Below are 26399 nucleotides of genomic sequence, written 5' to 3'. Positions count from 1 at the left end.
CCCCCCCCCCCCCCCCGCCCACTTCTTCCTTTTTTTCTCCCAAAGGTTTAGGCAGAGGGGTATTATTTAGGGAGAATGTAGGCAATCTCAAGAGTGAGAAGCAGTCCTGTCTTGGGCTGGGGAGTCCAATATTTAAAGAAAGGCTGCATCAGGGGCAGGACTGGAGCTAGAGTAGAACTGCATAATTCTTTGCCAGTTTTAGTTTTCCCTGTGCTTGCGTATTTCCCTCATTTTTCAAGGGCATGGGCCAAGGACATGTTGCTCAAGATTTACAACTGTGCTTTCTTCCATCTTAATGGCTTGTGGGCATTTCCTTTAAGATTCAGTATTTCTCGCTCTTTATTCTAAATCCCCATCTTATTCCCCGCCCCCCACCTGAGACTTTGATCCCTTAATCTTAAGGGTTGGTGAGGGGTGAAGATCCATCTTCTATGGCTGCTTCAGACTGGCAAGAGGCCATGACTTTGCCTAGTTAGGAATCAAAAGTCTTGTCCTTCTTTAAAAAGATACTGGTCTCAGTTGCAGGGATGGGTTGAAATGCTTATGTTGCCATCCTCTTAACATGCAATTGTTTTAAACAAAGTTGATGCCTCTGATGCACCATGGTGGGCTCCAAGAGATATCACATGAGAAGAGCTGTCTCCTGAGACGTTCCAAGAGTTCCCAGAGGAGAGCGGGGGCTCAGTTCTGGACCAGTGGAGTTCTTAGCATATGTGCTGAAAGAGAATTTCAGCACAAGCTGACAAAGGCATAGACAGGTTTATTTAGGAAGATAGGTACACATTCAGTGGAGAATGCAGGCTGTCTCTAGAGTGAGAAGCCCCCTACCTTTTCTTCTTTCTTGTTCTCTCTCTCTTCTTTTTCCTCTTCCCATGACTACACAGAGTGTCTTGAAGAATTTCTTGGTCAGTGTTTATACAGAGAATGGGTCACCATTTTTAATGTTGACCTTTGTAACTAGAACTGCCAGCAAGTCTTCAGTTGAGAATAGCCAGCTCCCTGTGATGGACACCTGGCTACTGTAGAACATTTCTTGCCCACCCACCTTGCCGTCTCCCGGGCTTCCTTCTGCCTTGTTTTTGCCTTAAGGCTGTCAGGGGTTCCTTGTTTATCTTAATTATAGAGGTAACTACAAGCAAAGTATTCAAGCCCCTATAAAAGGACACATTCCTTTTTTTCCCCCAGGTGCCCAGAATGGATGTTTTTGAGACAATTGGCTAAGAACTGGAAATAGAGAAAGAGGACAATGTGAAGCGCTTGCTTGGCCTCCAGAATATTGGGAGGAGGTTGTTGTCACTGTTTTAGAGATTTTAGAAGCTTAGCCAAGATATATTTTCTCTCTCTCTCTCTCTCTCTCTCTCTCTCTCTCTTTCTTTTTCAAACTGGGGATTGAACCCAGAGATACTTTAGCACTGAGCTACATTCCCATCCCTTTTTTATTTTAAGACAGTGTCTTGCTCAATTGCTGAGGCTAGCCTCCAACTTGTTATCCTCCTACCTCAGCCTCCTGAGTTGCTGGGATAACAGGCATGCACCATCACATCTGGAAGGATTATCATCTCTTAATGATTCAAGACTGGATGGCAAACTTTTAGTACATTATCTACTTCCTCTGTTTCGAAAACTTCATAGTGTATGGTGGGACTTAAATTGTGTCCTAATATTAAGTAAAGAAGAGGAAAAACCAGTTAAGAAAGACGAAATGAACAGTCTTTCAATCAGTCTAATATTTTACTTCTCCTTTATGGAGCTTCTTAGAGTCAGTACTTCAAGCAGAGAGGAAGAGGGTATTGGATTTGGCCAATTAATAAGGCCCTGCTAGTGAACAGGGACTAGAGAAGGCTGGTTGGAATCCCACTTGGCTTTTTAGTATGACAGTCACATCTGGCCTCATTGCCATGCTAAACCTTGACACCCATTTGAATTGGGGTTTGCTTAAGAATCATGTGAGCTGTGTGGTAATCATGTGTGGTATCTCTCTCACTCATGAGCTTCTTGGTTTTAGAAGAAAAACTTTGTAAAGACGTTTATATCCCTCTGCTTCCAAGAAGGAAAGGGAAGCAGTTTTAGAACAGGTGTACAAACCTAAATCTTTACACAGAAATCTGAATATCACCTGTCATAACAGGTGATCCCTCCTCTGATTTTTGAATGGCTAAGGTGAAAAAATGTAGCTATAGAATGTGTTTAAAGCTAGAAAACCATGTTGATGCCAACCAAGTAGCTCATTACAATAGGGAAGGAACTCAGCATCATCAGGGCTATGATAGGTTTATGTCCCAGGTGAAGCTTGATGTTACATGATGTTACCATTCTCATCTCCTAACTTGACCACTACCTGCTTGAGTTGAACACTGGTTTCCCTCCCTACTAGATATCTGACTAAACTTAGCATAAAACTCTTAACTATTTTGAGCTTTAGTTTCTTCATCTACAAAATCATAACAGTAGGAATAATGATTTCTTGGGATTGTTGTAAAGATATAATAAAAATGTATTTAGAGCTTTTAGAATCATTATTGATATAATAAATGTATTTAATGGATATCAGTTCTTCCAATGAATTAACAATTATTGTAGTTATTATTATCATCCTTCTCTTGGATTCATAAAAAACAAATTCAGTCTTTTTTCCATATGATAATTATGTCTTCCCTCTTAGAAAACAGCTAAACATCCTCAGTCCCACAGTCTATTTATGAACTTCATTTTACAAAGAAAACAGGTTGTAGAAGATGATGAAATGTTCAAGAAACTTAGGGAGGTTTAATATAATCCAGGTGATTTAGAGAACTCAACAGTAAAATATTTTTAATATTGAAGTAATGATGAATACTCCCCAGAATCCCAATCTCCCAAAGAGAGTTTTTTAAGAGTATCAGTCTAACAAGAAAATGGTTAGTTTTTCTTTGCTGTATTCAAAAATATTACTTGTTTATGACTTACTTGAGGTAATTATATCTTTTAATATCATTTGTATGATAGAATCTTGGACATTTTAGAGTATGAATGTGACTTTTTTTTCAGAATTCTTCCAAACCTGCAAAGCATACTGGATACACTCATCATTATTAGGTGAATGTGCCTTTCACCCAGGCCAGGGAGAAGGACCTGACCTAATCAGGGAGCCATGACTTCCACAGACATTTCCATCCCTCCTCAGCGATGACATTGAGGACTTCCCTGAGCCTGGGAAAAACCCAGTTGTCTACTCTAGAAGGTTATAACCCAGTAAATATGTTTATGACCCATTTTATTGCCGTCTTCTGGCATTAAAGGAGGATCCACTCTCTTTAGAAATCAGTCCCTCTCAGTCAGCTGTGGAATTTGTTTCCTGGGAAGATGACAGGCCAGATCTTCATTAAACTGTAAAGGAATTGGGGAGGGGTGCACGTGCCCTTCCCACAGTGGCTGGCAGCAGTTAGGCCAGGATGTGTGGGCTCCTTGGAGCCTTTTGTTTGGTTTCTATGGCTCTAACCTCAATTAGCTGCTTTGCTTGGAGAGAAGAAAAAATGAAGCTTTTAACCACAGTTCAGCAGTTTCAGTGTAGTTCTCTTTTTTTCCCCCCTCTGTCCTTGATGGGATTTAAACATAGAAATCATCTTTGTGGAGTGATTTGAAGGTCTCTGGTTGAATTTCTTTATTTATATTGGTGGGCAGTAGATAAAGGTATGGGAAAATTGACAATTTTGCTTGATGCTTTCTGTGGCTTTCTCCTCTCCCTCTCAATAGTGTCAGGCTATGGTAATACAGAGAGGCCATGCTGGAGTCACCTTGACATGGGACCCAGTCTTGGTTATGTCTTTTCTAGGCAGTCTGCCAGCCAGTCAAGTACTATCTTGTAGGGCCCGAATGGAATAAATGAAAGAGCAAAGTCAAAGAACTTAGCACATAATACTCACATCCACATTTCCAAAGACTAATGGGACTGAAATCTCCTTGTTGCTAGCAGCAAGTACCCAAAACATCTGTGGCAGTCATGAAGCAAGTAGAATAAATTCTAGAAGCCACTGAGAAAGGCTGATTTTTAATCTCTGTGTATGAAAAGATTTAGTTGCTTTAGCCATGAGGTGTTGTCACATGCCAGTGCATACACACACACACCTGTGTTCTACGTGCTTTTGACTCACAGCTGGATTTCTTAGATCTGCCTGCATGCTTTGCCCTGTCTTGATAGCACCCTTGGAGAGGAACCAATAGGAAACGACTAAGCAGATTGCAAATGTTAAGAAGTCTTACCAGCCTCTTCCACTTCCTTCCTTGCCCTAACATAATCATTAGGCTGCTTGTTATGTCTAGTTTTCCAGAAAGGTGGAGAGAATTCTATTGCACAGTCCTATATGTAGAGCCAGCTAATCCTGGAGCATTGGTGGACTTTGGAGTAGGTATTAACAGATGGGTGAAAGGAGGTAATTCCTGTTCTGGGAGAGCTAAGCTGGGAAAATAAAACTAGCCATAGTTTTAGCCACTAATTAAGTGCTGACTATATCATGTGCTACTGACCCAGTGTTACAGTTCCTTGTTGGTGAGAGTATATTTGAATGTGGACTCTGACCCCCTCACTACCCAATGCTCTGTCTCACTGAATGATTGAGCAATGTTATAAAAAATATGTATTTTTAATGAATACATGGGCAGCTTTTCACACTTAAAAAATTATGTTTTAATTTTAAAACATTTCATTATAATTATAAAACCTTATTATAGCATTCAAAGACACTTTAAGAGGAAAAAGAGCAAGAGAAACCCAGTATCTCTAATCCCACAGTCCTAATATACATCATTTGTTAAAGACTGAAGCTCATTCCTAGTCTCTTCAGTGTTCAGCTCAGTGCCTGGCACACAAAAGGTATTCAGTGAATGTGAATGTCCACCACTACTACTTACTCTTGCACATATCCAGACAGTGGCTTTGTCAAAGGAGCCAATCCAGCACCACTCACATGCTAAATTCTTGACTGCATTATTGTGTTGAATGCTTCTCACAGTGCTGAGGGGGAGGTGATGTGCTGAAGCTCAGTGTAGTCAGTAAGTAACTAGGGGAGCACTTAGGAGCATCTCGCTTCACAGTCTGTAGATGTTTCCATTAGACCACAGAACCTTTCTGAGATACAATGAGGGCAGAGCAGAAGATGCCCAGGATAGAATGCTCCCCCCACCAGGCCTGACAGTGTTAATGCTCCCCTTTCCTCACTTGAAAGAAGATGAAAGCTGCTTAACTCCACAGAAAGCCTTCTCATCCGCAAGGTGTCAGTGCCAACAAGTTCTGAGGCTTTTGCCCACCTGCTTTTCAGGTAGAACAGGCTTTCCTGTTGGTACTTGTACAGCTTTGAAGTTGATTGTGGGCCCAGGTGAGTAAGACAGATTAAAGCTGATTCAGGTCTCCCTGTCTAGGATTTCCCCCACCCCTTCTCTCTTTCCCACTAAACAGTTCAAACCACAGGTAGACTGATTGAGCCATACTTTTGGTCTAAGTTCACTGGATGTTTCCATTTCCTAGAGCTTTTTTAACAACGTACCACAAACTGCGTGACTTGAAACAACAGAAATTTATTCTCTCATAGTCCTAAAGACTCAATATCCAAAATCAACATTCAGTAAGATATCAGGTGGTTGTTGGCAATCCTTGGCACTCCTTGACTTATGGTGACATAACTCCATTCTCTGCTCCATCTTCACATGACCATCTTTCCTCAATGTCTTTATGTCTCTTATTGTAAAGGAAACCAGTGATTAGACTTAGGGCCCACTCTAATCCTGTATGACCTTAACTTGATTATATCAGTAAAGACCCTGTTTCCAAATAAAGTCACATTAACAGGTTCTGGGAGTTAGGACTTCAACCTGTCTTTTGGGGGACTCATTTCAATCTACTATACTAGGTGTGCTAGTCAGCTTTCAGTCACTATCATGAAATATCTGAGATAGTCAACTTATAAAGAGAAAAGGTTTATTTTGGCTCAGTTTTAGAATTTCCACTTCATGATAGTTGACCCTGTTGCTTTGAGCCTGTATAAGGTAGTACATGATGGTGGGAATGTGTGTCAGTGCAGAACAATTTTTCTCAGGGCCAGGAAGCAAAAAAAAAAAAAAAGAAGTGGGGCCCAGGGTCCCAAGATCTCAAGGGCATGCCTCAATGATTTCAAGACCTCCTATTAGATCCTACCACTGTACTACCTCCCAGTGGTGCCATTCTGGAGACCAAGCCTTCAACACATGAACTTTTAGGTGTCATTTATCTAAGCAATGGCACACTAGGTGATTCCTTTATGCAACTCAGGCTAAGTCAGAGGTCATAGCAAATACTAATACATTTTTCTTTTAGAGAACATTGATGTCCTCTCAATCTCTAATGATACAGTTGAGTTGATCTTGCTCCGCCCTCTTGCCCTGGCCCCATGGGTTACCAACACTACGTATTTGCAAATTAGCCAGCTGCAGTAATTGAACCTGGGAGCAGATAATATGCTTTTCTCTACATTCAATTAAATATAAATTCATGTTCAATTTTATATGCCCAGCATCTTGAAATATTAAAACCATCAATAGACCAGGCATGATGGCACACGCCTGTAATCTCAATGGGAGGGGAGGCTGAGGCAGGAGGATCACAAGTTCAAAGCCAGCCTCAGCAACAGCAAGGTGCTAAGCAACTCAGTGAGACCCTGTCTCTAAATAAAATACAAAATAGGGCTGGGGATGTGGCTTAGAGGTTGAGTACCCCTGAATTCAATCGCCAGTACCAAAACAAAACAAAAGAAACAAAAAAACCATCATTGGCTTGAAACAAGGTAAAACCAATGATCCCTTTACTTATTTGATAACATTTATTGAGCAACTGCTTTTGTGAAAATTCAAGAAAAAAAATAGATGCTCAATAAACTGAAGTTACTAGTCCAAGGTATGGACTAGTAACTTCAGTTTATTGAGCATCTATTTTTTTTTGAGCCTGAAACATGCTCTTTACATATTTTTTTCTTGAATTTTCACAAAAGTTAAAAGGTAGGCATTATTACCCCCATTTTATGGATAAGAAAACTGAGAGTAAGATTAAAAGCCTTGACCAAAGTCATAGAGCTCACAAGTAGTAAAGTCAGTGAACTTAAATGATGTGGCATGGACTAGTCCCTCTCCACCATTTGAAGGTTTCTATTACCTAATATCCATGTGAATTATATTTATACCAAAATGATGTATACATACATCATTAATATCTTTATACCAAAAGATATTAATGATGTATGTAGATAGAGCGAACAGTATAATAGATATTAATGATGTATGTAGATAGAGGGAACAATTTGTCATAGCCAAAATCAGAATTGGAAAATATCTTTCATTTTTAAATAGTAATAGTATCCCAGTTTACAAATGAGGAAGTAGTGGAAGAAAATCACTGTTTTCCAACTCCTGTGAAGCACTACTGAACACTGATTCTCAGTGGTTGTTAAGCACACAAAACCCAGAGCTAATTAAGTATCGCTTGCTCCTGATGGCAGTATACAAGACTATCAACTAACTAGGCAATCCAAAAGTCAAATCTGAATTTGATAAATTCTCTAGAACTAATTATGAAGTGACAGGAAATATAGGGAACAAAGGAACATGTTAATCATGCCATCAGCAAAATGTGAATTTGGGGATAATCTATATGGCAAAGCAGCAGGTTCCTTAGCAAATAAATTGCAAGGGAAAAATAAAGATGGAAGAAGAAATCTCAGATTTAAAAAGACAATACCTGTCAACTAATTGCAGAATCTACTTGAAGTGCAAATAAATCTTGGAGACATTTAGAGGAATTTAATGCACATGGATATTCGATAATATAAAGTAGTTATAGTTCATTTTTAGATGTAATAATATTTTGATTCTGTTCAAAATTAGGATACATGTCTTTTAGAGAAACATGCAGAAATATTTGTGGATGAAATAAGAATAATACTGAGAAGTTGCTTCAAAATAATCCAAAATGAGTATGGATACAGGTAAAACAAGCTTTGAATAAATTAATAATCATTGATACTGGTGATATGTGAGGGTTTGCTGCACATTTGTCTCGACTTTTATGTACATTTGAAATTTTCCATAGCCAAAAGTTAAAAAAAAAAAAAGTTTTGTATGTATTCTAAAAGGAAGTAGTTCAGAAGTTCTGATAATATGAGAGGAATGGAGGAAAATGTCAGTGTTCACAGGAAAACAAACTGGTCCCATTTCCCAGTTGAATTGTGCTCACTAGCTAGTTAGTGTTCTGATAGACCTACTCTGGGAACATCAGCCAAGTAGAACATGTGCTGTGGAGTCAAGAACAACAGAAGCAACTTGGTTCCTCTCTGGAAGCAACTATCATCTCCACTGTCATCATCAGAGCACCAGAAGCAGTGATGGTTAGGACCCAACATTTGAGCAGTATTCTGCAGTGTGCAAGATGTCTTACATGTCTTTCAGCTCACCTTCAATCAGAGCCTTATGAGTCAGATAATATTTTGCTCACCTGAGACCAGGAATCTGGAACTCCTCCAAGTAACTTGACCAGAGCATAGGTAGCAGAACTGGAGTTCCAATGTTATCTTCATCTTCATTATATGTTTGCTGTTTTTTCCTCACTACTAACTATAGAGCAGCCAAAACAAGCATTTATGTCTTTTAAATGTTGCCTATTTTAGCACAGGCTATACTATTTATTTCCACATGTAGATTTCTTTCAGGATAGACATTTAACCATCACATGTAATTGATAAGAAACAACTCATACCTTGTTAGTGGTGACCCCATTGAACATGAAGATTATTCAGATTTAGAGGAACAAATACCTAACTAGTCAACAAGTTTCTACACATTATTCTAGGCACTGTGCTGAAAGTATAATCTAATATTGTGCTGGGAGTCAAAGTGGGAGAAGAGAAGATATTAGTTTCTCTCTCTCTTTTTTTCAACTCTTAGAGCAAAATACATGGTGTCTTCTCACTTGTAATCATCTTAACCCATTTAGTCCCAAGATTTTAATTCTAAGAATATTTTAATAAAATTGACAGTGCATAGGGTAGAAATCATAGTCTAGAACTTATAGATATTATGTTAATATTATACTATACTATAGTTATATTCTTATGTGTGTGTATACATATATATGACATACTAAATGTAAATATATATGTATATGTGTATATATATATATATATATATATATTATAAAATAAAGTTTTATAGGTGTTCCATATCTGAGATATAGGACAAAATGGGTTAAAGCACTATAAGTTACCCTTCTTCCTCTGTGCTCCATGTTTGCCCTTCTGTAATTTACTACACTTGCAAGGCTTTCTTTACTTAGGAAGGTAAGTAGGGAGAAAAAAAAAAGAGAGAGAAAGAGGGAGAAATAGAATCCGGCAGAGGATCAGGTCAATGCAATGTGCTGCAAAGCAAACTGAGGTCCTGAGTGCTCTCCCAAACCACTGGAGATGCTTACCTATCTATATTAGGGGGATGAAGTCTGGTAGGCTTATTTTGAAGTCCTCTGGTTTTTATAGGAAAATTCATTGAAAAAATAAGAAGGTATTGATTCATGTTATCCATGGACAGTTTTTCTGAGAAATGAATCAGTCAAATCATTTCTTTTAATGACCTTTTAAAATTCTGTGGAGACAGGCAGGAAAGCTATATCTAGTTAAATATATATTTCTTGTTCTAACTTGTACATTAAAAATACTTCAAATTTGTGATATAATATGTTCTATGTGTATGATAGGATGTGTGTTAGAATCCCTTATGTAATAAGGTGTCAAATGTATGCACATTTTAGAATTATTTCATTACTGACTTAGAGAAGACCCACATAATCTTAGATATTGTAATCTTGGATATTATTTCTTTCATCAGTAAAAAGGAAGGGTTGTACAAGCTTCTCCAAATCTCTGTTGTGAAATATCATTTTACTATTTCATATGATTATGAGAATTATTGTATCTGTTTTTAAAAGATTTTATTGATCCTGGCTAGAATTTATAGGAATCCAAAGTGAGGTCTTAGAACAGAACCCCAATTACAACATTGTTTCTCAGGGAAAATGGGATCCACTCTATAGTGCTGCTTGGAGGACCACACTGTGGCAAAGATCAGGGTTGCTAGTGCTATGCTTACTTCATAAAAACAGCAACCTTTGGTGTGTATTGGATACATGCTTTTAAAAAATTCCCTCACTCTGTAAAATGGGGAAAAACAGCACCAGCTTCATTGAGTTGTTGAGGATAAGTAAGGTGTAATAGGTCAATACATAGAAAACATTACAAAAAGTCTGTGGCACAGAGTGCTTAGTAAGTGTTGGCTGAGATTGTGGCATTATTAACACCATTGCTACTGAGCTTCCCGATGACCCGTGAGGAGGCCATAGTGTCCTCTGCCTTCTGTATGTGAGCATTAAGTGCGGACATTCCACAACTAGAGCTGGAATGACAGCCATGCATTTCCACCTTGAGTCATGAAACTTACAATGACCCAAGTAGGGGAACCTTTTATAAAGCAGTAACTCCATTATTTTAGGACTACCTTTTATTTTTCTTGGCTCTAACTTGCCAAAAGCAATTCTATATGCTGATATGGAAAATCTCAAATATGTCATTAAGTTTTCAAAAGTGCCAAATAGCATATCATGGGTATACTTTAATCCTGGGTATGTTATTTTAAAAAGGTTATTCACATATGCTTTATATGCATAAAAATGTCTGAATCAGATACAGAAGAAATCACTAACAGTGGGTTCCTCTGGGGAATGGGGACTGGTTCTTAGGGAAAATGGAGAGATTTTTACTTTTTATTTTATGCTCTTATATACTATTTGAATTTTTTATAAATAATTTTTATAAATTTAACTTTTTTTTAAAAGGGAAGAAAAATTTAATAACCCATCTCTATAATTCTATAATATACTATTATCCAAACTCTCAAAAGATGCCTTCCTGTCAAGCAAAAAAAAAAAAAGAAGAAGAAGAAGAAAATAAACTTTGGAAAAAGATACATAGCATACTAAGTCCCAAGATTGGAGGATCAAAATATATTTTAGTTCATTAAAGGTTATGTTATGAATGGCTACAGAAGAGAATCTAGGTTTTTTGGGTTTTGTTTTTAACTTTTATTACACTTACTACTATCCCATGAAATTCTGTCATATGGCATTAACAGTTTTGGAAAAGCTATAGAAATTTCAGGAAAGGTGACCAGGCCTTAGGTCAACTGCAAGTGGAGGAAAGGTGTTGGTTTGTTTAGAAATGGTGGGAAATATTCCTGGTTCTTGAATTCAGGCAAACCTGGGTCCAAATCCCAGGTCTTCCATTCCCTGGGTCTCATAAGCCCAGTTGCCCGACTTCTGGGTGTCAGTGTGCTCACAGGTGAAGAATAATACCTCCCTCATAAAGGCATTTTAGGATTAAATGAGGTAAGTGTCTGGTCTGTACAGGACACTAGTATTTGCTGCCTGCTCTTCATCCTCAGCTTCATCTACCTCATGTTACTGCTGCTGCCTGTGTTCATGAATACACATGCTTACCCAAGCAGGAAAATTACTAAAGCACCCCTCCATTTATGGAAGCCTTCGTTTCAGGTTTTATCTATGGCCAGGCTGTCAGGTAGCAAGTTCTAGCTTTTCCCATGTCCATTTCTGACATCTCCATTTACAGATTCCTTTTTCAAGAATGTGTCTTTGGTCCAAGGCAAAGTTCACAGACTCTGGGAGATTGTTGAGAATCCTATTTCTCTAAAGTTGAGTCTAAAAAAGTTAGACTCTAGAAATGCTTTCTGAAATGTCATCCAGGTTTGCTCCCTCCAGGCTTTTCCAGGCCTCCACCCCAGGGTAACCAATCACTCTCCTGTGAATGTCAGTGTTAATTCTCTAACACAGCAAAAACAGTTTTCAGGTTTAAATTTAAAGAGGTGTATGATAAAACATTACCTTTTCAAAGTAACTTTTGCATTATACAGTTGAAAATAATCACCCAAGTGTTACCTGCTTCCCTTCAGTGCCCAGGCAGAGAGAGCTTAAAGTTCAGGAAGTAATAACAAAAGGAATCAGAAGCAGATCTCAGGCACAGCCTCTGAAGACTCTCCCTGTCTGCGCCTGGCCTCTCCCTCCTCCTGGGTGTGTCTGCCCGGGAAGGCCAGTGAGTAACCTGCACATTTTTTTTTTTCATCTTGGCCCTTCCCACCCAGACGAGAACACTGAGTGGCAGCCAGGCAGGCAGACGGCGGGGAGCCCTGTTCAAGCATGCAAGGAGCACACCTCCACCCGTACCCACGTCTTGGACCCCTGGCCACCACCCCATGCCAGGAGGAGCCCCGGAGAGGAATCTCCAGGGTCCTCTGCTCCCAATGGTAAGGGCTTCCAGCTGCAGGACTGCTTCATGCACTTTATTTGCTTTATTGTTGGCTTTTCTTTTTTATCGTGTTTGGACAGGAGAGTTTCTGCAAGGATTGAAGGTGTTTGATTTGGTTGGTTAGTTCTTGGTGGTCCCAAAACAAAGAAATGTCTTTTTCCAGTGAGGTTATTAGAACTTGTAACCTGATAGCCTGCCTTGGAACAAAACTTAACAGATAATTACCTTTGATTGGTATAACTTACCCTTTTGGTCCTACAGGGGAGAAAAGCTACTTTGCTTACCAATTAGGTTTTGAGGAAGAAAAAGTGCTAAGGATTGTGGGCATTTTAATACATGGGCAACTCTAATTGAAATGTAGCTTGATTCTTACCAGAGCTTTAAAATAAACCAACATGACATTTTGTTCAAAACAAAACAAGCTAACAAAACCTGTTCAAAGATTTCAATGTAGAATAAGAGATGTCAGAGTTGGAGTTTGGAAAGTGTTAAAAGATTAGATGTTCTAATGAAATGCAAGTGAACTTGGAAGTATTGATTAAGATACCCCAGGCGGAGGCCTGTGGTGCTCAGGGGAGAGAAATGTCTGATGTTCAATGTGGGATCATGTGGTATTTGAGAGAGAAAACAGAGATCTTTGTGTAGTGTGTTGAGAATTCCTTGAAGGGAAGGCAAATGGAGGAGGTTTTCTGTGCAGGGCTGATGCCAAGGTCTTCTACCCGATTGCTGTGGATGAGAGGGTAACTCAGAGTAATCAAGTGCTGCATTGTTAACAGACCCCTGTGTTTTTAGTGTTTATTCTAAAGACAAGCCACAGATTGCAACTGGCATGTGAAGGAATAAACTGCTGCCTCTGGTTCCCGACCTAGTCAAAAAATTAATACCTGGGAAGAACTCAAGAAAAATGTTGTAGGCAAGATAAGGCTATGTGTAAAGTTAATTTCATTCAAATATTGTAGATAATTTGAGACAGCCCTCTTAACAGCCATGAAGAATTACCTCCCAATTATGAATGTAAAGATACTGCCTTAAGAGGGTTTATAGTATCAGAGAGTGAAATAGGAAACTGCAGTAGGAATTTCCCAAACCAGAGGCACTGGTGTGACACATGTGGATGTTTGGCCTGTGCCCAGGTGTCTCTGAAAATGCAGTGCAGGTTCATTCTTGGCACCTCCGGGCAAGCAACTTAGGTATTCTCTTTAAGGAGTAACCTGTACCTAACATATCTAGGTTTTTGGAGCAGCAGTGAACAACAGCTAAAAAATAATGTTCTAAGAAGGCATACCTGAACTTTATGGCATGTAAGAAGAGCACAAAGTTGTCTGTGTGTGAATGTTGGAGGGCATAGAAGCCCAGACAGGGTGAAAAATCTCTCTTCTAAGTTTATGAAGACCACAGTATGTGTTTTGCTGTGAGAATCACTGTGATTATCACTGCTCCTGTGGTACTAACACCAAGTTTGCTTCCTTATTGCTTTCAATTCCCCTTGCCTAATTAAAAGCAGAGATTTATTAGCAACCAGTTGGCTAGTGTGTTAGAAGATGATCTGAGTATGCCACTCATTTTGAGACCACGTAAGCAAGAAGTGAAGGTAGGAACCATTATGATGATTTTTCTGAAGAGTCATGTTTTAAAGTTATGACTTTCCAGTTATAATTGAAAAGCAAATATACACACTACTAAGCCTCCCATAGAGTTAACAGCACTGATAGCTATTCTGGTTCTCAGGTATTTGCATATTGCATACAACATACTATAGTATAAAAATGTCACCATTACTACCAAACCTGCTTCTCTCCCATATCCAATGTTTAGGAACACAATAGAGTTTAGAAGAGTGTGGGCAATGAATCTTCCCACTAAGGCCTATTCCACATATTTTCAGAATTTTTTGGCTTTCTTCATAAACCAAATTGATATTGCAATGCCTGCTTGAATCTGGCTTTTCTGAGGCATCTTTACGATTAATTTAGCATCTTTATGATGAATTTTTAGGCATCTTTATGATGAATTTTTTTTACTTCATTGTGTTTTGTATCTACTCTTATTGCTTAGTCTACCAACCAGACTGTAAACTGGACATACAGGAACCAGAGTATGCACTCAGGACAGCTTTGTCTTTGAGTAGGGTATACTTTCTCCTTCCCTCTTGAGAAATTTCCTCCAAAGAGCCTCAGGCACTACCTAGCCTTTGGCCAACTCTACCATCCTGTGTCTCTGGTTTCTGGAGCTATTTTCTCTTCTACCCCCTGCACAAGTAGGTGTTTCAAGACTTTGGCTCTAACCAAAAGGTCAAGGTTTATTCTAAAATAAAGCAACACCTTTGTTATAGAGATGCTGTAAACTACTGCTACATCTCAGTCAGGCTGTATATACCTTGGGGCCTAGATTAGGAAAAATAGTTGTGGATTCTGGTTGTTTCCTAAATGGTAATGGTCAGGGAAACGGAGAGAAGAGAAAGGAGAAAGAATGAAGAGTGCTTAGTCAGCAGCCTCAGGTGGAAATTATAATTAGCGTCAAACTGTAGTCTCCATTAAGCTCCGGTTTCCTGCTTCTCTGTTTGCTGGTCTTATGTGTTATCTTTTCCCTGTAATATTTCTTCTTGTGCTTTGGTGTTCCTCATGTTAATGCCATGCACTTCTTCGGAGGATGTAGCCCTGATGATCATTCTCACAGTCACTTAGGATGTGACTACAGGCACATCCTAAGTCACAGAGATTTGTCCTGAACAGATCCTCAAAAGATTGGCATGTCATCTACATCTTCAAGTACCCCAAAGATGATGCTGAGAATATATAGATTGCTTTCGCTTTAGTTTGAGAAAGAGATCTTGAGGATTTGGTAAGAGTGAAATCAAAGAGCTAGAATGAAGAATGTCAGATGAAGTTTTAATATGAGGACTTTATGTCTTTATGAGATGAAAGTGAAAACTTTGGCTCTCACTTAGAAATCTCATTTGGCTAGAGGTTATATTTTTCTCTTATTATACTGTATAATATAGATTGATTTGCAAAAATTATCCCAATTATTCTCTTCTTTTAATCTGTTCCCTTGCAACATGACTTTCTGGCTCCTTTTATCAAGTGGTAAAGTCTGTTTCCCCAGCCACTGAATCTTGGCTTGGCTTTATTACTTGTTTTGACCAGGAGAATGTGCAGAAGTAATATTAGTCCCCAGTCTCAGTTTTAAGGCAGCCTCTCATACTTCTGCTTGTTCTCCTGGAATCCAAGCCAGTCATCATGTAGAAACTCCTGGGCACTCTTGCTGTGACCCAGAGACCCTGTCACACAATTGACAGTGATTCTATATTAGACGTGGAAATGAGGCAGTCCTAAACCAGCCAGCTGTCCTCAGACACTTGAATGGGTCCAGCGGAGATCAGAAAAACCCATCCAGATCTAAAGACTCATGAGCAATAATACTTACTGTTTTAAGCTGCTGAGTTTGGAGTGGTTTGTTAAGCTAATCATGACTGATACATTTGGTGATCTGGATCCTGGTACCTTGTGTTCACTGTTGGGTCTATTAATGTCAAACACTTAGTTTAACACAGCAGAAAAGATTAAATCAGTGGATGAAGAGGTTCTATTAGATGAGGGGAAGTCCTCAATTCTTATGATTGTCAGCATTATTTTGAGGTGTTTTTAATAACAGAGGCCTAGGCCTTGTGCTAGAATATTCGGTCAGATATCTGTAGACAGTCAAGGAATTTGTAATTTACAAAGGTCTGGTGATTGGCCAGAATTAAAAACTAATAATGCAGTGGTTTGTCAATTCTTTGGATTACTAAAAGATGCAATGATCCAGTTCACCCAGTATTTAAGCAAATAACACTCAGTTGATTTAGGGGTTCTTACTGACCTATATACTTTCAGCCATAGAAATAAACTTTATTATTCCTCTGTATAAAAGCACATTAATCCTGATAATGGTTGCAAACATCATAGGTGAAGGAAGACCTATGGCTAGAATTATGTATCATTTACCATTGTATCCCCTGGAGCTTAGAACATGGCATGGACTCATGAATAAATTTTGGATATTGGGAAGGTAATGGGACTCTGTTTTGAGGACTTCACAGTCTAATAAGAAAACTATTAGAGATTTATTACTTATTATGTATTAAGAAAACAAAGCAAACGGTATTTTAACTCCAAAACTACATTTGTTGCCTGTAGTTGTATCTGTGTGTGTATCTAATGTTGCTATGATAATACTGCATTACAAACAACTAGAAAATATCAGTGGCATCAACAATGTTCATTTCTTAACCCTTGTGTCTGCAGGTTGAAGGGGAAAATTGGCTTGTTCTTATCTGGCTCAGATGGGGGTGGCTTCTTCTGTTTCCCTTGTCCTAGCCCCAGCACCAGCTGCTAGCTTGTCATGTTCTGGTGATGGAAGGGGTAAGAGCACAAGCCACCCATGCAAGCTCATTACAAGCTTTTGATTATGTCATAAATCCATTAACATCATATTGGTCAAAGCAAGTCACATAGCCAAGCCCAGTGTCAAAGGGCAGGGAAACATTAATTTTTTTAGCAAGATGAATGACAAAATCTTGTTGTGTCAAAGGAAATGGATCCAGAAGGGGTGAATAAATAGGACTACTAAAGTATTCTCCCCTTTTCTGGGGGGAGGGGTCTAGGAAGGAGTTGTACCTTTTCCTTCTTTAGAAGGATCATGGAATCATAGTTGGGTCCTAGAAGAACAAAGAGGCAGAAAAGAGTCCATCTTCTAGAGCCACCTGCTTCTTATGATGTGGAAGTAAACATTGGACTCATTGCTACTCTGATTGATCTGATGGAATTTCAAAGGGAAGGGAATGCCTGAAGGTAACTCAAGTTTGATGTTTTCAGATGCCATTGGAATTCCTGTAGAATGCCTCTTTTCCATTCCACCCCATCTTCCAAAATGTAAAGGTCCTTGGCTTTGGCTGTTCCCTATCCAGTTCCAGGACTTGGGTGGAGTTATTACTTCAGATCAAATGACATCCCTTTGCTATGGTCTCCTCTTTTTCAAATGAAAGGTAACCAGTTTCCATCCGTTCTGAACCTCGGACCCTTTCGCAAACCCAAAATTGCAACAGTTGAAAGAGGTTTGGGTGAACATCCTCTCCTAAAGGCCCATCTTGCCTTGTTTGCAGGTGGCCTGAGCTTTTTTCTCTTGAGATGGGAAAACAGCAACCTAACATATGATTGATATTTTCAAAAATTCTACAGTGTAGAAGTAATGTTTTATGGTATCATAGATTAAGAATAATAATGGAGCACTTTATTTCAGGCCACGGATTTATAGACTTTGCTATTGATCATTCCGTGCCTTTGGATCTCCATGGTGTTCTCTGAGGAAAGTAAGGTATGAAGGATTATGTAATCTTTCTGAGAACATATCTGTGGCCAGCTGAGATTAGCAACTATCTTCCTGCTTTCTCAGCTTTTGCTTGAAATTTGATTGATCTGTCTTGTTTCACAGAAAGCTTAGGAGGATATCCTTATCTTCTGAGTTTATCCTCCTAGGAAACCCACCTTCCAGTATTTGTTTGTGGAAACAAAGAAGTTTAGCAGGGAGCTATTCCACAACAGAGATTTCTACACCACAGTTTTAAGTAAGCAGGATTATAGGTCATTTCTAAATTGTATTTCCTGAAATTTCTTCATTACTGCCTTGACAACAGATCTGAATTAGGCAGGGGACTATTTAAAAAGTCCTCCCAAGTCCTTGTGGCTGTGTTGCTTTTGTGTATTATCTGAGCCATTACCTGCATTTCTGTTGCCTGATGACTATAAATGAGGGATGCAAGCTCACATTCAGCAATTTGTGCAATGGTTCTCTGACAGAATGTTATTTCTATTTTATGTAAAAAATACTAATTTAATTTAAACAACTCATTTAAACTAATGCCTTATGCTAGTCATGATAGGATCAAAGCAGGCATTTCTTGTAGTATTTTTTTTGTGTCAAATTAATACATGCAAACAATCAAGTAATTGCAGTGGCTCAGAATATATAGGGTCTGCTACAATTAGTGGATAAACTGGTTACCTTGAATGTTTCCTTGCTGGTGACTTCTTTGCTGGGTACCTCATATCTCCTATATACACTGATGCTGCATAATATATTGTTATTTAAGCAATGATTTAATATCCTACTCATCCTTGTTTACCAATGAAAATCTGGAAGCCAGCATAAATAAATAGACACTGAATGAACCGAAGAATGAGTGAATGCTAAGAGGACTACATCCATCTTCTAAGAAAAATTTGGGTTCTTCCCAGGTATTTCTGCCAGAGAAAGGGCAGTGAAGGGTTAAAGTTCTTTACAGGAGCAGGAGGGATTTGGCAGAGCTACTTGAATCACATTCTTTCTGCTACTATAGCAACAGGTTGAGAATTCTGCCAGCATTGTCGCCTGCCTACACAGAAATGCCCAAGTGCAGGCGACTTCATTGTCTGGGGGACAACTGTTTTTTCTATGATGTTTCAATGAAGCAGTTTCTTTGCGGAAACAAAGAGGTTAATACAAAGCTGGGGCTAAGAATCATGGACAGGCAGAGAGGGATCTTGTTTTGATTAGAGTGACATTTGCAATCTTTTGTCCTTGGAGAGGTGTAAGGTGGGGGAAGGAATTGAGGTTTAATCTGTAGTCAACAGAATGTTCTCCCTTTTTAAAGAGGCATCTCTTCTGAGAGATGGCCCCTGGCCACATTTGGAAAACTTTCTCTTCCTATTATTGCTAACAAATACAGTGTTTTAGTCAAAGTTCTTGCATTATTGTTCTTGTGCTCTTCTAAGTTTGGAGATGCAAGATTGGACCAGAATGTAGTCTTTTCCTCAGCATTTATCGGACTTTCTAACCAGTGCTATGCCTGGGTTGTTTACTGAGAAGAAAAGCTAACCAAGGATGAGAAATGTTTTGTTTGTTTGTTTTCCTTTTTTTTTTCCTCTTTTACTTTATTTATCTTAGTAAAATGAAGAAAGGAAATGGGAAAGTTACTTAAACAGCATTAAGTTTCCAGTAGGCTTCACAAAGCCCTGGAAAGCTGTGCTGCTTGCCTCTCCCTAACTTGTAGCCATACTTAAAAATGCTCAGACTATTATTCATTGTTGCTGTTGCTTAGCTCTGTGAGAGACAAGGAAGGTGTAGGTGTGGTCATAATTAGAGTTTAAGGCTAATTGTAGTTCTTGTGGGAACTAGTAGATGAAATCAATAGACTTTATTACTTTGGATTAATTGATCATATTACCACTACCATTATCAATTCTACAACTCATTTTTATTTTGCATGCAGATGGAGAAATCTGTCTGGTTCATCTTTGTTCCTGGTTTACAAATACATTCTGGACCAAAAAAGAAAAAGAAAAAGAAAAAAATTGAACATATTAAATCTTTCTTCAGAAGCTGCCCTGGGTTTTATTATTAAAAGTTTAAGTCTAAAAATCTTTTATTCTCGGCCCACTGCATACCATTTATGTAGATATGGGATAAGCCCTTCATTAGAGTCTGATCATTAAAACCTTGTAGTCTCAGGTATCTACTGAAGCTGCCATTCTTGTGCCTTGTAGTCAAAAGGGTGTTGGACTAAGAGCCGGAAGCCTGGGAGTCTAGTCTAGCCAGGAGTGGGCTTGGGCTGCTCATCTGGGGATTTTAACTCTATTATATATAAAATGAAAGACTCAAAGGAGATTTCCAGGATTTTCCCCAGATCTCTCCCCACATAAAAAAGGGCACTCCTGTTTGTGGTTTTACTGAAATCTTACAAGTTGCAAAGCCCTGGAAAGCTGTGCGGCTTGCCTCTCCCTAACTTGTAGCCACACTTAGATCTCTGCTTCAACATTGCTTAGGGCAGCCTCCCCTGACTCCCAGGCTATGTCAGGACTCCAGGTCTCTGTTCCTCATATGCTTGTTCTTTCTTTCACCACACATACTACAGTTTGAAATAATCTATTTCATGTTTTTAATTCCATTTTCTGTCTCACCATGAGACTGAGGACTCAGTCAAAGCATTCATCTGTTTTGTTCTCCATTGTGTCTGTAGGCAGTGTTGGTTGGATAACTGAAGGTGCAGTGAAAGGCTTTATGGGGGTCCAGTGATTGTATCACAACCTCTGCCCACAGGATCTTTTTTCTTTTTTCCTTTTCTGTTTCTTTTTGGTACTGGGGATTGAACTCAGGGGACAGACAGACACGAATGGTGGAAACACAAGGTTAAAGAGAACGATTCCATAAAATGGGTCTACTGTACTGACCCCAACATGCTTTCTTTGCCAAAGGGTAACTTACCTGCAGCCCTGCCTGGTGGAAGTGGACAGGATATGTCACATTCCTCAGCAAACAACCTGTCATTTGAAAGGAAATGCAGGCAGGAAATACCTGTGATAAGAGGAACCCAAGTTACTTTGAAGGGAGAGACATTTGTGATATTTTTCACAGACCAGATTCTGGAAGATAAGGAAAATACCTCTCAACCATAAAACCTGTAAAAATGATTAAGTTTACAATTAGAACCAGTCAGCATGGGCCAAGGTGACCTAGAGTTGTCATGGCAATGGGGACTCAAAAGTCTGATGTCACCCTGCCATCAATCAAAAATCAAGAAGTGGATGTGGGCAGGACTCTCTGGAAACTTCTCTGGAACCTCCCAAACTAGAGTGCAGGAGAGGCATATTGTACCTTTCCTCTCTGAGAGGACCCACTCTCTCCCCCAAGAGTGTCCCCTTTCCCTTTTCCTATCCTGTCTATAAACTCATTCCTATTACTTTGAGTGACATGTCTAAAACTTTCTGACTTGGTCACAAGAATCAGAGTTTAAAGGGCAAATCTTTGCATTGCCTATTTCTCGAAAGGCCCCAGCTCTGTAACACCTAGTCCCTTTGTAAAATTTTTGAGATAGAGTCTCACTAAGTTGCAGAGGCTTGCCTCAAACTTTCTATCCTTCTGCCTCAGCCTCCTTAGTTGCTGGGATTGCAGTCATGTGCCACCATGCCCAGCCCACAAGGATCTTAAGATTTTGTCTGCTTTTCTTTTCTTCCTTTAATTCCACGCTTCAGACCTAAAATATTGTATAGTATAGAGAATTCAAAGAAAAAACTCTGGGTTCTTATCTACTGATCTAATCATTAGATAAAGTTTCATTTTCCTTGATTGGACTTATAAGTCTATTAAGACAGAATCTGTGAAAGGAGGACAGGCCTTGAGATTATATAGAATGTACAGAATATAGGTTTTATAGAATAGAAGTGGCAGAAACAAAAGAAAGAGGAAGAAAAGGCTGAAAACCAAGGGGCTCTGCCTTTTTAATTAATTTGCCTGGAAGGTTTTACAAGCAAGGACAGAATTCTTAGCATCAATGTTGAGTAATGGTATAAAGCATTTGCTACGAAAAGATGATTACATAAACAAGAAAATCTAACTGAACTGAACTTCAGAAATCATTTTGCTTTGGAAAAAAAGGTTATTTTTTATTTTGAAAAGAATTGTCAGGTTCCTATAAACCAGTACAGTGTCATCAATATAGGAAAATGCATCTTGAAACTGGAGCTAGCCCTTACATCCATACACTTATACAGTGAGTAGCAATTTTTATTCTAAGCAGCAAGCCTAAGTCTAGATCCCAGGAGGGAAGAGTGAGAATTCCTTAGGTTGGAGGTGTAATGGATATTCATCAGCCAGGAACAGGAGGTTTTGGGGGAAGTTGATTGAATTAAAAGATCGAACTTCTTTTGGCCTCACTTAGTTTGCAATTTGTAGAGGAAATGGCTTAGGGGAGTTTTACTAAGTGAATTAAGTTTCCCATACAAAGCATAAAATATGTAGCTTCAGGAAACCAAAGCAGCTTCCATTTATCTTGAGAGTCTGATGTCAGGTGAGATATCTAAGTTCAACTTTAATGGCAAAGGGCAATTTTCTCTACACAATTGTTTCCGGTTCCTTTTCTTATTAACACCCACAGACACAGAGGGTGATTATAGCTGCCTTTAGGCTTCATAAACTGGGACTAAGCTCATTAAACCCCAGCCAGATTCTTTCCTTCCCAGAGCCATTTTAGCAAGGAGAGAACGAATAAAACAATCACATAATCTCTTTTCTTTCTGGAGAGGGAGTAATTTTAGCCAAGAATGCAAGGTGTACCTTGTGAAGTGTATACCTACACAGCACAAATGCCACACATACATATGCATGCATGTCTGTCCTGCTTGTTCACTTACTTAGGCAGAGATGGTATGGGTTGCCATATTGGCCCAAGACCAGGAAAGAATTGTGTTGGGTTGACCAGTAGCCAAACCATAAGACAAATATGTCTCCCTGAGCAATGTGGCTGTTCTTTCATTTACAGAAACACAAAACAAAAGTAACATGGGAGTGTAGGGCTTTCCTACCTGATGTCCCCTGGCTAGTTCAAGGGGTCTGCTCTATATAAAGCACTCCCTGAATTTTCTGGGAATCTGCTTCCTTCTGGACCTGTTTGGAAAATAAACAAACAAACAAATAAACGGCTTTAATGAAATTCTTTGCAAAGCAAATCCCATTTTTTTCCAGTGGCAAAGCCTCTTTTAAATCTCAGCTCTGCCACTTCCTAACTGTACAACTAAACGGGTATGTTATTTAACCTCTCTGTGCCTCATGGTCTTCATCTCTATGTGGAGTTCATATTAATATTTCCACCAGAGGATTTTTTTTGAAGCAAATAAGGTCATCTAAGAGTTTTTTGTTTGTTTTTCCACAATGCCTGGCACACACTATGAATTTTAAAATTAGTTTTGTTTTTAATAGATACCCATTGGAGATAGTGCACCTTTTCTGTTTCACCCTTTTCAAATTAGAAACACCCCCTTCCACTTGGTACTGTTGTGGAAGTGGGTTCCATTGGGGCATGGAGATGAGGAAAAAGGGGCAAGCACAGCAGAGGTGGTTGGGCAGGAACAAGGGTAATGGATACCTGTGCCCCACATTCTTCTCCTTCCTTCTGTAGCTCTTTCCAGTATGTCACTCTGTTATTAGGTGGTACTATTATGGTTCTGGGAAGAGGCTAATCCCTATAGCTCAGTGTTGCACACATATTTGGAGTCAAACTGGTAAGAAAATTATTTTTATTCAAAGCCAGCTTTGAAGGAAGATTTCTTTCAAAAATTCCATCTTCAGAAAACTCTAGGGCAAAGAAAGCTTTTAAAAGAGAAGAAGAGTCAAAAGTCAGGAATGTACCTATGCAGATTTAATTCTTTTTTGCTAGGCAGGCTGGGGCCTGGGTAGTCTCCATTCTCAGCTTCCTTAGCATCCATCAGACTGGTAAGGTGAGGGGCAGCCCTTTACTCTCAGCTTGAGGAAGCTGTCCTCAATGTCAGGGGGCCTAATATTCACTCTGTTTCAATACTGCTTCTTTACCTGTTGATGCTAGATACAATTATAGGTGCCATACAAAAAGGAATATAAATTCAGTTCCACCTTCTAGGAGTGAATCTAAGTTCCAGGCTTACTTTCACCTGCTCTTCAAGTCCTTTATGTGTATTGGTTGTTCAGCTAAAATCCCAAACCAAAGCTATCATTGACACACATTGAGCACTCAGGAGAGATCAGTGGTAACCACTGTCTTCAGTATGAAAGACAAAGAGATAGTCATAGAAACATTTGGCACATTGAAAAAAATACATTTAAAAAAGTCAGGAGTTTGAGCATCAAAAGTTAGCAGATCGAGTGTCAAATTTCCTGAGACTTCCATCCTCTAAGAACTTTCAAGCTTGCAAGGAAGGGATGTGAATCATTGGACCTGGAAAGAGGGTACAAGGAAGAAGAAACAAGAGCTTTCTTGTCCATCTCTGCTGAGAAAGAACCATCACTACAGTACAGCTAAGTAGATGGCCAGGGCCCTGAGCTTCTGTAGTCTTAGTTTCCTAACTCATAAAGTAAGGACAATGTTGGAGTAGTAAATGAGATAATGTATATAAAGCACATGGCATTAGGGCCTGGCATTTAGTAGGTGCCCATAAATATTAGTCACAATTAGATCATGAATAATTCCTGGATATGCAGCTATTGGGAAGCCAATAAGAGTTCTCAGTTCTTTGTAGCTTAACCCTTACTTCTGCCCATTGCTCACATGTTGACTGCAGCAAATGGAGAGGAGCTGCCACTTATGTAGCCCATGTGTCTGCCAGTTAGTTAGTCTTGACTGTTTATAGGTGGAAATTAAATGACCATCATGAGGGTTCACAGGCACTTTCTTGCCATAGATGGTGCAAGAGAAAAGTAGGCCTCAGAAGGTACATGTGAGATGGTGATGACTGCAGAATGCTGATGGTGGGGTGTGTGTGTGTGTGTGTGTGTGTTTGTTTAACATGAATTCATATTTTATTTTTTAATTCATTTGCATCTTATCAAAAGTGGTATAATATTCTTTCTGGCCAAACTAGAGTGGCATACATGGTTGTCTTTCACAATAAAAAGGAGAAGAATGGATATGAATTTTAGAAATATGGATATGAATTTGTCCTATCTTTAAAATAGGATCATGTAACCCAGCCCTCTCACTTTAAAATGTAGAAAGTGAGACCTGTAGGTATTAAATGAATTCTTTAGATAGCAGAATAACAGGTCTTCCAGCCCTCATACAGGTTCCTGCATACATGGTCTCTTGGCCTGTTGTTCTTTCAAAGTCACCAGGACATAAAACAATTTTAGAGCCATTGTTTTGAAATGTAATGGTAGACATCTGTGTGGAGAATTCTCAAATAAGATACACCACCTTTGGCCCAGTCGCTTCCTGTCTTTATCCCATTATCCCTGACTCTCCATGGGAAATGCATGCCTTTAAAAAAGGCAGTGATGAAACAAGGAACAGTTCCTGTTTTTCCCACTGAAGAGTGGCTTCCCTGCAACTCTGTGCTCTTAGATACATATCATGATCAAAACAGAATAAGATTCTTGAGCTCTATCATGGTCTGGGGACTTACCTTGTAAGAGTATTTCATAGTGGAACCTCATCCTCTCTAGCTCTGCAATTCCAAGGAAGTATCAGATCTACAGAGCACAACACCTGGATAATTAAATATTTAAAAATTCTCTTAATTAAGTAAAATTTTAAAGAATATATAAATAAACAAGAAGGTATAGAAAAAGTATTTGGAGAAAATGTGCACTCAAAATATAATAGCTGGGCTTGGGTTGTGGCTCAGCGGCAGAGTGCTTGCTTAGCACATTTGAGGCATTGTGTTCGATCCTCAGCACCACATAAAAATAAATGAATAAAACAAAGGTATTGTGTCCATCTACAACTGCAAGTATTTTAAAAAAATATATAGTAGCCAATGATCAAATCAAGAGTTAGAAAATTCTAGAATTATCCAGAGAAGTCTAAATTTTTCTCTCAATTATAGATTATCTTTTTAACAGCTTAGATTCAATATTTCACATCTCCTTTGTTTAAAATTTACTAATAATGATGATTATAGCTGTTTTCTTTTAAGCAACCATTATAAGCCAGTATAATAAATGCTTTTCGTGAGATCTCATTTAATTTGCATGGTAAGGTGAGGTACAGATATGATTTCCCTCATTCTATTGATAAAGGCATTTGTTATGAAGGAGACCCACCAGTGTAGAGGATTCTAGAGAAGACATAATACTTAGTAAAAAAAAAAAAATAGAGTTTATTTAAAAGGGATCGAAGGGAAAGGGGATACTTTTGAGAGAGAATGGGTCCTCTCAGAAGGAGAAGGATGATGTGCCCTTCCTGCCCTCCAGTTTTTTTTTTTTTTAACCTTTATTTTGTTTGTTTATTTTTATGTGGTGCTGAGGATCTAACCCAGTGTCAAACATGCGAGGTAAGCACTTTACCGCTGAGCCACAACCCCAGCCTGCCCTCCAATTTTATTGGGGGTCCCGGGCAAGTTTCCAGAGAGTCTTGCCCAAGGATAATTGATTTTTGACTGACAACAGGATGACTTCAGAAGTTATATGTCCACTGTACATGGTAAAGATCCAAGGCAACTCTGGGTCACTTTGGTCCGTGCTGACCAGTTCTAATTGGCTAGTGGGAATTATCTTTAT

At 39.0% G+C, this 26399-nt stretch overlaps 1 protein-coding gene and 1 long non-coding RNA gene across 10 annotated transcripts in view; one reads left to right on the top strand and one right to left on the bottom strand.

Moving 5' to 3' along the window:
* Positions 1-26399, top strand: part of Ston2 (stonin 2) — a 133880-nt gene that overhangs the window by 72359 nt on the left and 35122 nt on the right. For 7 of the 9 annotated variants that reach the window (XM_048799126.1, XM_048799125.1, XM_048799127.1 and 4 more), the window contains one exon: positions 12196-12357. The exons of the other annotated variants lie outside the window; for them this stretch is intronic. In XM_048799126.1, coding sequence (XP_048655083.1) covers positions 12196-12357 — 162 coding nt within the window. The remainder of the gene's footprint in view (positions 1-12195; positions 12358-26399) is intronic. 9 annotated transcript variants of the gene reach the window in all.
* On the bottom strand, positions 18834-25481 carry LOC125615334. Its single transcript, XR_007345929.1, has 3 exons — positions 25304-25481; positions 22736-22817; positions 18834-20729 (listed from the first exon to the last, which is right to left on the bottom strand). It is a non-coding gene; the product is annotated as an uncharacterized LOC125615334 (long non-coding RNA).

Source organism: Marmota marmota, unplaced genomic scaffold (assembly GCF_001458135.2).
Source record: "Marmota marmota marmota unplaced genomic scaffold, marMar, whole genome shotgun sequence".
NCBI lineage: Eukaryota > Metazoa > Chordata > Mammalia > Rodentia > Sciuridae > Marmota > Marmota marmota.
This window is presented reverse-complemented; position numbering and strand designations above follow the sequence as displayed.